The 14,260-nt window shown below is 49.3% G+C and overlaps 1 protein-coding gene across 2 annotated transcripts in view; it reads left to right on the forward strand.

Annotated features, from left to right (window-relative positions):
- The first annotated feature begins 6,748 nt into the window (after positions 1-6,748).
- Positions 6,749-14,260, forward strand: part of TSC22D1 (TSC22 domain family member 1) — a 61,277-nt gene continuing 53,765 nt past the window's right edge. Inside the window, exon 1 of one of the 2 annotated variants that reach the window (XM_087726574.1) lies at positions 6,749-9,693. In XM_087726574.1, the coding sequence (XP_087582700.1) occupies positions 7,088-9,693 (2,606 nt within the window). In that variant the 5' untranslated portion in view covers positions 6,749-7,087. The remainder of the gene's footprint in view (positions 9,694-14,260) is intronic. The other variant, XM_087726573.1, reaches the window with a different exon arrangement.

Consider the following 14,260-nt stretch of genomic DNA (forward strand, 5'->3'; position numbering starts at 1 on the left):
TTTTATTCACCTTTTGTGTCAGGGGTGGTCATAAGGTGTGCTCAAAAGTCAGAGTAGCAGCCACGTTGTAAGCTCTGCCTATTTTTTAAGGGTGTTGCCCTCGACAGAACATCTTCACCCTGCTTTTAGAATTACCGACTTCCAAAAATACCAGCAGTTTCACATGACACTAAAAATCTTTTATCAGCAACAAACTTTACTTATTCAAAGAAAAACATATACAAGAGCAATAGCAATAGCAGTAGACTTATATACCGCTTCATAGGCCTTTCAGGCCTCTCTAAGCGGTTTACAGAGAGTCAGCATATTGCCCCCAACAATCTGGGTCCTCATTTCACCCACCTCGGAAGGATGGAAGGCTTGGGAAACTACTTTTCTGTACTTTAGCTTGAAAATTAACAGGCACATTCTGCAAAGTGGTTTGAGTTTTAACGTTTGTTGTCACTTTATTCTCAATTCCTGTGATGGAAAATTTTCATCAGGGAACAAAAACACGCAGTTAACTGTTTTATCTGCTCAGATTAGAGTGTGTTGATCAGGCAGTGTGTTCCCTGCCCATCCATTATGCTCTGGTTTTAAAGTTGCAACACGTGCAATAAACTGTTTGGAATGAGAGTACGCAGGATAAGAAAATAAAAATGAACTTGGGTCCCCTCTAAATATTTGGACAGAGATCTTCAAGACTATTCCGAGTGTGAAGTGTCTTGCATTCGAATAAAAGGCTGCCACAAATAATTCTAAACTGAGTGGGACATAACTCAGCACATAAGGTTGAATTTTTGTGAGTTACTGCTGTACGTTGATGGTGTTTTTTTTATAAATTGTGAATTTTTAGCTTGATATTCAGGGTACTTTTTGTAGAAAAATGGAAACAAACCTCAAGTGCCATCCAGTGTTTAAAGCACATGCACACACACACACGTGTGTGTGTGTGTGTGTGTGTGTGTGTAGGTCACACTCGTCATCTTCAGGCTGGTGCCTTTGGCTTCATGCTTGTGCGAGCAAAGCGTGATCAGAGCTGCCGTTTTTCTATAAATATAGGTGGGTGGGTGTGGAATGTAGCTTTGTTGCTTTAAAATTCTCCACAAAGACAATATCAAGACAGCCTTCAACACGGACCAAAAAAATAGCCAACATCTTAAGAAACCCCAAAGACAAGATCCAGCTAGAAAACCAAGGAGTCTACGAAAGACCATGCAAAATCTGCCCTGCAACATACATAGGACAAACGAACAGGAGAATAAATACACGCATCGCAGAGCACAAGAACGCAGTAAGAAAAAAAGAAAAAACTTCCTCCCTTTTCCAGCACCTTAAAGCAACAGGACATGAAATTGATTTTGAAGGAACCAGGTTAATCTCCAAAACTGAACACTTCAACAAGAAGCATTTGTGGGAAGCATTTCCAATCCCAACTTTGCCCTTTATTCTTTCAACTAGTGTTTTAAAAAAATAAACAAATTAAAGCTGTCGTTTGGGAGTGGGGAGGGAGGAAGGAATCTCTTTTTCACCCTAATTATACATTTACATGAATCGGAAAGGGCTTAAAAGCAGGAAAGAAGGCGATTGCTTTTGTTCCTCGAAGTGTGTGCCATTTTTCCTTTTCAGCTCCCAGATCTTCAAAGCAGCCATCCTGCTTGTAAAAGGGATCCAGGGAGGCTGAGGAACTCCAGGATTTCTTTATTAGTCAATTAGTCTCTTTTTTTGGGGGGGGGGGAGCTTTTTCCCAGAAAGTCTCCTGGGGCGACAGGTTCAAAGGAGAACAAGCCTTGTGCTGGCCTCCCCTTTTCCCATGCAAATCACCTTTCCTGGTCTTGCTAATAACACCTGTTTCCCCCTTTGCTCTCCCTGGCTTCCTCTTTGCCATCAATGGGCTCACCCCATGACCTTTGGGGGGGGGGGCAGGAAGAAATTCCCTGCGATAGGAATGCACAGATGTCACTCTCACACACAGCTGCCCTGGTGAACCCTGGGACTATAAACTTTGATACACACACACACACACATCCATCCATTAGTTATCTATATCTAGATTTATCTCTCTCTCATCTATCTATCTATCCCAGTGGTTCCCAAACTTGGCAACTTTAAGATTTGTGGACTTCAATTGAGTTGAAGTCCACAAGTCTTAAAAGTTGCCAAATTTGGAAACCACTGATCTATCCTATCTATCATCCGTCTATCATCCATCAAGCAATTTCTCTATCTAACCTATCATATCTACCTAAGTATCTTATCAATTGATCCATCATCCATACAGCTATCATATAACTACCTATCATATCATCCATCTACATCCATCCATCAATCATCCATTTATCATCTATCAATCTAATCTACCAACTATCAATCGATCTATCATCCAACTATCTATCAATTTATCGATCATATTACCTATCATCTATATATAATACAATACGATACAATAATGCAATACAATACAATAGCAGAGTTGGAAGAGACCTTGGGGGTCTTCTAGTCCAACCCCCTGCCTAGGCAGGAAACCCTATACCGTTCCAGACAAATGACTATCCAACATCTTCTTAAAGACTTCCAGTGTTGGAGCTTTCACAACTTCTGGAGGCAATTTCTGTTCCGCTGATTAATTCTTCTCACTATCAGGAAATTTATCCTCAGTTCTAAGTTGCTTCCCTCCTTCATTAGTTTCCACCCATTGCTTCTTGTTCTATCTTCTGATGCCTTGGAGAATAGTTTGACTCCTTCTTCTTTGTGGCAACCCCTGAGATATTGGAAGTCTGCTATCCTGTCTCCCCTGGTCCTTTTTTTCATTACACTAGACATAACCAGTTCCTGCAACTGCTCTTCATATGTTTTAGTCTCCAGTCTCCTAATCATCTTTGTTGCTCTTCTCTGCACTCTTTCTAGAGTCTCCACATCTTTTCTACATTGTGGTGACCAAAACGATGCTATATTCCAAGTGTGGCCTTACCAAGGCATTATAAAGTGGCATTAGCCCTTCACGTGATCTTGATTCTCTCCCTTTGTTTATGCAGCCTAGAACTGTGTTGGCTTTTTTGGCAGCTGCTGCCCACGGCTGGCTCCTATTTAAATGGTTGTCCACTAGGACTCCAAGATCCCTCTCACAGTTACTACTATTGAGCAAGGTACCACCTATCCTATACTGTACCTGTGCATTTCGTTTTTCTTGCCTAAATGTAGAACCTTACTGTTTTCACCATTTAATTTCAATGATCTACAGAATTTCGATTGATCTACTGAATCAATAGATCCATCATCCATCCAGCTGTCATATATCTTACCTATCATATCATCCATCTACATCCATCAATCATCTATCATTCATCTTATCAATCTAATCTACCATCTATCAATTGATGTATCATCCAACTATCAATCTATCATCCATCAATCTATCAATCACATATCTACCTAACAACTACTATATCAATCGATCTATCAACTATCCATTTATCTATCATACCATAAGATACGCCCTGCTAATAAGCCCAATCGGGCTTTTCAGAGCATGCGCCATAATAAGCCCTCCCCCGAAACTAAGCCCGCCCCAAACTATTTAAGCGCATGAGCCACTGGTCCCCGCCATAACCACTGTACCACCTATTGGCACGGCTTCCAAGGCAAAAAGAGGGCCTGCATCAATGCGATCACCCCCTCCCGCCTGTTCAAAAAACCACCTCCCACCCCACCCCAATGGCAGCCTGCCTGGTTCCCTTCCCCGCCACCCTTTTAGGGAAGGGTGGCAGGTGGTGGGGGGGAGAAGCGAGGCGCGCGTCCTAGTGCTACCAGACTGACAGCTCCGCTGAGTTCTTTCGTCCAGTGAAGCCCCTTGTAAAAAAAAAAAACTTCGCAAGTTGAACTCAAGAGTTTTGTTTTTTTACAAGGACGAAAAGGCAAGGAAGGCAGTGGAGCTGTCAGTCTCCTGTAGCACTAGGACACCCGTCTCCCCCCCCCACTGCTACCCCTCACTAAAGGGACGTCGGGGAAGGGAAGCAGCTAGGCCCGCCGTTATCATTGGGGCTTAGTAGGAGGTGTTCTGTTTGCAGGAGAGGGAGTGGGGTGCGAGGGGCGTTGCTAGCCGGCCACCTCCTCCACCCACCCCCAATGTAACGGCTGCCAGTGCCTGGCTTCTTCCCTTCCTCCACGTCCCTTTAGCGGGGGGGGGGGGAACACATGTCCTAGAATGGGACTGTTCTCCTCCTGCCCTTCGCCCGCCTATTTCACCCCCAGGGTTTCTCCCCCAGTCATCCACCTCTTATCACTTCCCCCTCCGCTGTGAGGCACCTGGCTGTTCCTCCTTCTCTTCTGTCCCCAGCCCTTCCTCCCTGGCCTTTGGAAGAGATACTCTTCACCCCGGCCTTTTGGGCTCAAGAGACAGTTAGCCCCCAGCCAATCGGAGGAAGGGAAGGGAGAAAGAGAGAGGAGGCACAGAGGGAGAAAGTGTTTTGGGTCGAGAGCTAGAAAATCTACTATCCTTTGCAATCCCCCCACCCCAAAATGCTGGGGAAGATTTCTTTCTCCTGAGAGGGCCTATGTCCTCTCTTTTATCTTTGCACAGCCTTAAATGTGTATTTTTAAGAGTTCAACATTGTTCTGTGGTAAGATTCCCCAACACGTGTCAACCATAGGTATACTTCACATTTTGAAAACACATTCAGGCTCCCTCAAATTGGTATCCTAATTATTCTAAATTACTCTAGTCATGTAATCTAACAACTACATTGTAAAACTCGGACATATATCCTAACTTAGATTTACATCCTTCCTGGCAGTGTTTATGTTTTGTTATGTTATCTTTTCCCTTCTCTGTTTGCTTAACTGCCCATTTGGTCCCCTTATTAACAGCACAAAAGGGTGTGAGGATTGCTCTGGTATTTGAGGTAGAGCATAGTTAAGTCCTGATTCCTGGAGAAAATGGGGGGGCATATAAAGGATTTCGCAGGAGGAATGCAAGTGGTTGTTAGCATATGTTTTTACAGGTGCTTAACAATTAAATTATTACTTTTTATTTATTATTATTCCCTTCAAATGCTATATCTATTGATGGAATAATTTTCTTAGTTTAGCTTTGTTTGGAAGGGAAAAGGGTTTATCTCTGTTGAAAAGAAATGAACTTGGGAAATCTGACTAGTTCCTGTCCCTAATAATTGCTTTAACAAGATGGTAGTTATTCAGTATTTTGTTACTCTTTCTGATTAGCCCCCTGGGACTATCAGTTCTTGAAATGAATCAGAGAAGGCTACTGTTTTAGGATTTATTAACTATTCCCCAGCATTTCTTTTGGGGGGGGGGGTTGCAAAGGATTTATTAGATTTTCTAGCTCGGACCTAAGGCAACTGGAAACTCGACAACTCCACAACACATAGAATAAATAGAGTAGACTAAATGGAATAAATAGATATTGGAATGAAGAATATAATAAAATAAATAGAATAGAATAGAACAAATAGAATAGAGAATGGAATGAAGAATAGAATAGAGAATGGAATAGAATAGGGAATGGAATGGGATAGAATGGAATAGAATATGGAATAGAATGGAATGGAATAAAATAAATATTGGAATGAAGAATAGAACAGAATAAATAGAATAGAGAATGGAATGAAGAATAGAATATAATAGAGAATGGAATGGAATAGAACAGACATTGGAATGAAGAATAGAATAGAATAAGGAATGGAATGGAATAGGGAATGGAATGGGATAGAATGGAATAGAATATGGAATAGAATGGAATGGAATAGAATAAATATTGGAATGAAGAACAGAATAGAATAGGATAGGATAGAATAGAGAATGGAATGGAATTCTTTATTGGCCACGTGTGATTGTACACACGAGGAATTTGTCCTTGGTGCAGATGCTCTCAGTCGACATAAAGAAAAATAGAATAGAATACATTCATCAAGAATCATCAGATGCAACACAGGGATAGTCAGAGGTTACTAATAAGCGATCAAATTGGACTCGGGAACAAATGAAACAATCCATATCGTAAGGATTCAAGCAACATGGTTAGACTCCCCCTCCCCCTTCCGTTTTGTTCCACTCGAGTCCCTCACAGAGGGGTCCCTCACTCCCGGGGGGGGGGGCTTGAGACCCCCTCCTCTACCGGACACCCCTGAAGCGCAGCTGGGCCAGATGCGGCCCCATCCCCTCAGGCCCACCCACGCTTCCCCAAGCCTTTGCATTCCGGAGCGGAGCGAAAGCACGGCCACCCGCAGACCCCGGGCCGGGCCGCTCCCCTCCCTCCTCCCCCCCCCCCAACTCCAGTCTAACCTCGGCCATTTCCGCCAGGGGAGCCGAAGCCCTTCGGTCCTCCCCCTCCCTCCCTCTTTATGTCTGCGGCGGGGCTGCGCCCAGAAACCTCGCCCCCTTTCCCCCCCCCCACTCTCCTCTGACGAGCTTCGGCCATTTCCGTCGGGGGAGCCGAGCGCCTCCGGCCTCCTCACCCTCCTTCGCCCCGACAGGCCCTTGATGTCTGCGGCGGGGAGGCCAAACCCCTCCCCTTCTCCCCCTCCTCCTCCGACGAGCTTCGGCCATTTCCGCCGGGGGAGCCGAAGCCTTTCGCCCCCCCTCCCCTCCCGCCGGGCCTTTGCTGTCTGCGGCGGGGCGGCGCCTGCGCCATCCCTCGGCCGCCTCCCCCCCGCCCTTAAGCCAGCCTCCCCCCGCCCAGCCCAGCGGAGCTCCAGAGGAGGCGGAGGCGGAGCGTCTCCTCAGCCCGGCCGGCCGCGCGCTCTCTCTCCACCCCCCCGTGCACAGCGAGCCAGCTCCGGCCTCGCCAAGGCAGCTCCGACGGGGCGGCGGCGGCGGCAGCGTCTCTGGATGGGGCCGTGGCCGGCGGGGGCTGCTTCGCGTCCGCGTCGCCAGGGGCGGCTCCTTCCTCCTCCTCCTCCTCTTCCTCCTCCTCAGGGGACGCCGGCCGCCTCCTCTCGCCGCCGCCGCCGCTGAGGGAAGCCGGCTCGGGGCGGCCTCCTCCTCCTCCTCCTCCCTCTCCTCGTCTCTTCAGCCCGGCCGGGGCGGCGCCTGGGGGAGGCGTTGTCGCCGTTGGTGGCAGCAGCGTCGGGCCTTCCTCCCGCCGGCCCCAATGCAGCAGCCACCGCAGCAGCAGCAGCAGCAGCAGCCTGACTCAGCGGCGGAGGCGCGGGAGAGGAAGAAGATGGCGCAGCCCGCGATGCTGCCTCGGCGGGGCGGCAGCAGCAGCAGCGGGGCCGGCTTGGAGGACTTCCCGCCCGGCCTGCTGGCCCAGCCGACGCCGCCTTCCCCGGCCTCCACCGCCGCCGCCTCCTCCGTCTCCGTCTCCTCCTGCCCTCCCGGGGCGCCTCCGCCGCAGAGCCTGGCGCTGCTCTCGCAGGGGGGAGGCGGCGGCGTCGTCGCGGGTCCGGCGGGCGCCCAGCTGAAAAAGAAGAGCGGCTTCCAAATCACGAGCGTGACCCCGGCGCAGATCTCGGCCAGCCTCAGCTCCAATAACAGCATCGCTGAGGACACGGAGAGTTACGACGACCTGGATGAGTCTCACACCGAGGACTTCTCCTCCTCGGAGATCCTGGACGTCTCGCTCTCCCGGGCCACCGACTTGGGGGAGCCCGAGCGCAGCTCTTCCGAGGAGACGCTCAACAACTTCCACGAGGCCGACAGCCCCGGCGCCGTCTCCCCCAACCAGCCTCGCCCGGCCCAGCAGCAGCCCCGAGGCCTGACCAACGGCAGCGCCCTGCCATCCCCCCACTATGCCCACGGGGGGCACGCCCAGCCTCCCTCCCACGCTGGGGGACCCCCGACCATGTCCGGAGGGGCCCCATCCAGCCCGTCATTCCGGAGGCTGCCCGTTGCGGGGAGCTTTGAAGGCGCCAGGCCGGGGCCTGCCGGAGCATCCTCTGTGGCGGCTCTTGCAGGGGCCACTGTGGCTCACTTCCATGCGGGGGCCGCCTCTGCTGGGGGAGCCATGGCCGGTGCAGCGAGTGGCCGGGCCCGCCAGGTGGGCAAGACCCTCACGAACCTTGCCGCTGCTGGCAACGGCATGACCCTGCCCGGAGGGAACCACCCTGGAAATGTGGCGCTCTCTGGTGGGATCGGCAACGGCACCGGGGCCCCCTCCAATGCCTCCGGAAGTGCCAGCCATGCAGCCGCGGGGGCCACGGCAGCGGGCCATCTACAGCCAGCCGGCAGCACCTCCCGTTTCCGCGTGGTGAAGTTAGATTCGAGTTCGGAGCCATTTAAGAAAGGCCGGTGGACTTGTACCGAGTTCTATGACAAGGAGAATCCCGGGGCGGTGGCCGAAAGCGCCCCCGTGGCCAAAACCGTGGACGCTCTCCTGGACGTGGCCTCTGAAAGGGAAAGCACCAGCGGGAGCTCCGTCAGCAGCACGCTGAGCCACTACACGGAGAGCGTGGGCAGCGGAGAGATGGGGGCGCCTCCCAGGACGCAGCCGTCGGGGTTCCAAGGTGTGCCTCAGCAGATGGAGTTCAGCAGCAGCGGGGTGCCCCCCGCATCAGCACCGGGGCTCCCCCAGAGTATGTCTCAGTCCCAGCTCTCCCACGTCCAGGCGCACCCTCAGGAGGCCAGCTACCCACCGCAGAAGCAAGGGGGGCACCCTCCCGCCTCGGCCGTTCCTTCTCCGTTGACCGTCGTTGGCGGCCATCAACCAACTCTTCCATTCACCCAACCGCCGGCCCAGCCTGCCGGCCCGGTCGCCGCTCCACAGCCCCAGCTGTTACCTTTTGGGCAGGGACAGGCTCAGCACCCCTCCGCCCTGCCACCCATGCCTATGCCGATGGCACCAGGGCAGCACGTGAAGCCCGTCGCGCAAACTTCGCTGCCCGAGTACATCCAGCCGCCACAGATGCTTCCAGCTCCTTCTCTGCAGCCTGGGGTGGGAGTCGTCGGAAGCGGCCCAGCCGTGCCCGTCGCTCAGCCTCCCAGTATGCAGCTTCCTGTCCAGGCACACATCCCGGGGGCACCTTCTCAGTCCGTGGCGCAGGCCCAGCCCACGATCCCAGCCGTGGGTGCTCCCGCTGCCCTGATGAACGTCGGGCAGCCAGGCAGCGCCGCTCCCGTGGCCCAGCGGCCCTCCGTTGCCAACCAGATGGCTTCTTCCGTGCTGGCCCCCAGCACCGCTGTCCCAGCAGCATCCCAAGCAGCCCCTGCAGGGGGCGCTCACCCAGGCTCCCAAAGTGCTCCCTTAGGCCTTCCTCAGACTTTGGGCATCCCTCCGTCGGGCAACCTGATGCCCATGCAAGGCGCCGATCCTCTGGTTCCAGGAATGGCCCCGTTGCCTCCTGTTAGCCCAGTCCCTTCTGCCGGCGCTGCTCCTGTGCCCGGCCACTCGGCTTCCAGTATGCCCGCTGCTGCGCCCGTGAGCCTGGCTCCTCCCAAGGCCCTCGCCCAGCCTTCGGGTATGCACAATGGGACCCTGGCCCAGAACGTCTCTCAGCCTGCCTTGCTTCCCACGGGCCTCCATTTGCCGGGAGCCCCCAACTCTGCCCAGTTCTCCTCGCAGTCCCTCGCTCAGTCTATCGCCAGCCGGACGGACGAGGCCAGGCGCCCTCTGGCAGAGTCCATCTTGGTTGGCTTGACCCATCCTTCTGGCAGCACCGAAAGCAGCATCGGCAGTTCCTTTGCAGATGGCAGCATGGTCTCCTCTCTCTTCCCCCTGAAGGTCCTTCCGCTGGCCGCCCTGGATGGCGAGGAAGACAGGTGAGGTCTTTTCGAAGGGACGTGCCAGGGAAGATGGACTTAGGTGACCGGTTCAGGCCTGGCCGCAAACCAGCTTTCTAATGAAGGTCTTGGAAGCTGAAGTTGGGTTGTAGTAATCGGAGGGATCGCTGCCAAAATGCGGGATGGCCTTTTTGGGGCGTTTCCAGAAGAAGGCAGTATCCTGGGGTGGGGTGGGGTGGGGGGCGTAGCTGTGGGAAAGAGCTGCCAACACTTAAATTTAAGGACCAGGCGATCTTTTCTTTGTGCGTAAGGGACTTAAGAAGTGCGTTGTTGGGAGCAGGTTGGTCCAAATTAATTCCGTATTTAGCACCCGGCTAAAATATCATCAGAAGCCTTCCCTTGATAGAGATTTGGGCTTTTTTCATTGGGGTGGGAGCGGGGAAATGGGAATGAATTCAGAGAGCACCCAGATTTGAACCACCCTTCATTTAGAATTCCCTCCCTCCCCCGCCAGCTGTATTAAGGCCCCATTGTTAGACCATCCCTATATCGGCAAACCAGATGTGTATTTCCAGGATCTTTTGATTCTTTTACAGGGCAAAAATTCTGCAGAAATGTGGAGAAAAGAGGCTGGTTTAGGGAAGGGAAGTCTGCAGGGTCGGAATCCACCCCCTCCCCACCCCAAAGGATGAGAGAGGAGATTTTGGGGCACGAAGTTGAGTGTTGATTTAAGATCCCATCCAAAAGAAAGCAAGGCAGAACCACGTGGCACCTGGAGGTCATTTCCATCCTTAGCGGGGAAAACGCATAGGGGGCCTGGGGGATCAGCCAGAAGTCGAGGAGAATTAATGGGTGGGTTAGTTCTTTGTGACTTTTGAATTGATTTTATGCAGACAATTTCCAGTGCTGTTAGTTAGCGCATGGTCATTGATGGGGGATGCTGGGAGTTGGCTACATATATATTCTCTCTCTCTCTCCCTCCTTCCCTCCCTCCCCCCTCTTTCTCCCCCTCCCTCTCTCTCTCTCCCCCCCACTCCCTCCTTTCTCATCTCTCTCTCATCTCTCTATCTACCTGCCTATCTACTATCTCTTTTTCTCTCTCTAGCCCATTTACTCTTTCCCTCATTTATCTATTATCATCTCTTTCAGACCCATATCTCTAGTTCCTTTCTCATATCTATCTCTCTTCTCTCTGCCTACCTGCCTACTTTCTCTCACACACATCTCTCTCCATCCTTTCTTTTCTCTCTCTCTCTCTCTAGATAGAAAGATAGATATAGATAGATGTATCCATCACATCTCTCCATCTCTCCATCCATCTCTCCATCCATCTATCATCTCTATCTACGCATGTGTGCGAGCACACACACACACACACACACGCACACACACCTCTTACCTAATGATAATTTCAGCATTTTTCTTGTGGCAGAGACATTCAAAATGGGTGGGCCCATTCATTGATGGGTCTTGTTCTGTAACACTAGAAAGTTGATTTATCTTTTTAGTGTTTCTTATTATCTTCCTTCTGCACAGAAGCCATCGGCCTAGGAGACCTGAAATCTCTTTACCATATTATATACTTTATTCATTAAACATGAAACTCAGCCAAAGGAACATTCAAAAATGCATTACAAATACCAGTTACTGGTGTTCTAATGGTTGATACGGATTGCTGCCAGCGTCCTAGGGTCCCAAGTCGTTGTTGTTGTTATTATTATTATTATTATTATCATCATCATCATCATCGGTATCCCACTTGGTCTCTGGAGTTTTTAACTGGAAATCTCCTTTTCATTCTAAAAACAACCACCCTAATGGTAATTAGCCTGGACCAAGAGAGGATACTCAGTGAGACTCTAGGGAATGGTTGGTATGTAGTAAGTTGATTTAAGGTTGCACCCAAAAAGAAACCCCTGGCAGAAACGTGGGAACCCAGTTGCACCCAAAACCTTGGTCTCCCCACTCCGATTCCAGCCTCTTAATGGTGCTGTGACACAAAATCTCTGGGCTTAATCTGATGTCAAACAGGAATGTGCAGCTATTCTGACAGTGAGGCACAAAACGTGCTTGAGGAGGGGCATGGGTGTGTTTCCTGCATTGTCCATGCGTCTCAGGCTGAGGATTGTCATCCTCGCAAGGCATCTGGGAAGCCACCAGCTTTGGGTAGGGTTGATTTGAATCCGTACTTGGTTATAAGCTGCGCAGATTCACCCAGGCAGAATCCTGGTTCCCAGGGAAGGTACTTCTTCCCAAGATGGAATATGTTTGCAAATTTGCATCGGTGATATCCAAGGGTGGAAGCAAAAAGATGAGGCAGCATAGCTGGATTTCTTTTGCATTATTTTTTTTTTTCTTTTTCTTTCCATCCAGTCAAGTTTTCTTTGCTCGGTGAGATTCCAGAAGTAAAATGTAGTAAAACAGCTGCTTCACTCTTAGATCCCATTCATGAAACAGGCAGGACGCTCTGTACGTGCGGTCCTCGACTTACGACCACAATTGAGCCCCAAATTTCTGTGGCTATGTGAGGCAGTGGTTAGTTGTCATTTTTATTACCTTTTTGCCAAAGGTGTTAAGCAAGTCACTGCAGTTTATTTATTTTATTTATTTATAGGGTTTGTATGCCGCCCACTCTCGAGAGACTCAGGGCGGAGGGGTTGTTAAGTGAAGCCCCGTTGTTAAGCAAATCTGATTTCCCCCATTGACTTTGCTTGTCGGAAGCCGGCTGGGAAGGATACCACTGGTGCTCAAGTGACTCTGGGGCAGTGCAACTGGCATAAGTACGTGCCAGTTGCCAAGTGTTTTGCCAATTTTGATCCCTTGGCCGTGGGGATGCTCTTAATGGTCGTAAGTGTGAAGACCAGTTATAAGTGGCTACTTTCAGTGTTAAATATATAGCTCAGGACAAAGACTTCCCTTATTTGCAGTGGCATTGTAACTTTGAACAGTACAAATCTTCAGAACGTCTACGTTTCTTTGCCCAGGTCTACTTATCTGTATCACCTGTAAAATAGAGCCGAGGTGGCACAGTGGTTAGAGTGCAGTGCTGCAGGCTACCTCTGCTGACTGCTAGCTGCAGTTGGGGTGAAGCTATTTTAGCACTTAGCAACAGCCCTTAGACTTATATACCGCTTCACAGCCCTCTCTAAGCGGTTTACAGAGTCAGCCTTTTTGCCCCCAACAATCTGAGTCCTCATTTCACCCACCTCGGAAGGATGGAAGGCTGAGTCAACCCTGAGCCGGTGAGATTTGAACAGCCGAACTGCAGAACTGCAGTCAGCTGAAGTAGCCTGCAGTGCTGCATTTAACCACTGCGCCACCTCGGCTCTTGGTGGTATTATCAAGAAAATTTGCTTTTCTAGGTGTTTTGCTGACCAATCTGGTTCTTTTTTCTACTTTCCAACAGAACAATGCAATAATACAGTTTTGCTACACTGTGTTTGACCTAGCAAGTAAATACTTAATGTATGGTTCTGTAACCCCTTTTCAAGAGAGTTAAAAGATGATTGGCCTGTTTAAGCAACTGTAAATTGGGACATACTTTGTACAGGATAACCTACCATAGCTGTCTGGTGACTTAAACTGGATTTTTCTGACATTCTGAGCTTCTGTTATCTCTGCAAGCTGTTAGGAAGAAGCTGGATGGTTGCATGGGGTTTTCCTTCATGTTGCAAAGCTTCGGATGAGCTTCTGTTGAGGTCCTTTCCAACTCTACAATTCTCCTTCTGCCTTAACTGAGCAAGGTCATGTGGCTTGATTTTAAACTATTTGTGATTTCCTACTTCTAAAATATTGGAGAGAAACCATTTAGTTGGCCCTTTCACTTTGGAGAGGAAAAAAGGAAACTGAATTACTTTTAGGAGTGTTGGCGCATGATTATATTCACCTAAATATACTTTGAGAATAATTAAAAATGCAACCTTTTTGTAGTCGTTTCTATCCGTTGATTAGATTCTTCCCTAAGTAAGATTGAAAAGTATGTTGAGTTGAATAAAAATGAGGAAAAAATAATCTGAAAGTTTTGGATACAAAAAAAAAATATTGGTATCCAGTCTTTGTAAACAAGTATCAAACTGTGTAACTCTTGTTTCAGACCAAGTGTAAAGAGTTTTGAACGAAGTTCTGTGACATAGCTTTCCACACAAATTTTGTAACAAATTTTGTTCCCTTTTTGATACAACGATGCTGGTTGTGAAAGATTTTGGTCCCCTTTCAACTGGCAGAATCCAGAACACTGTTTATCTGTTTTACAGAATTAGAATTTTCAGATACATCTCCAGATTCTGTTTTCATTTTAGGGAGCAAATGAATAGTAGCTGAATCCTTTTTTGGCATACCACTTCATATTTAATAGCCTTGCTTAAATAAATAGAATAAGCTACAATTGGAGAGATTGGTTCATGTGACTTTGATAAATTTGTGCTCACAGAAGTGAGAATCTGTCTGTCTATCTGTCTATATCTGTCCATCTTATCTATCTATCCATCCATCTTCTATCTATCTATACATCCATCCACTTACACACATATACTCGTATGTATATTTATATATTATATATTATTTTCTATTCAACATTCTATTATATCATGTATATTATATCATATAA

This window comes from Thamnophis sirtalis, unplaced genomic scaffold (genome assembly GCF_051295495.1).
Source record: "Thamnophis sirtalis isolate CommonGarterSnake01/CBP01778 unplaced genomic scaffold, rThaSir2_p1.2 scaffold_12, whole genome shotgun sequence".
NCBI lineage: Eukaryota > Metazoa > Chordata > Lepidosauria > Squamata > Natricidae > Thamnophis > Thamnophis sirtalis.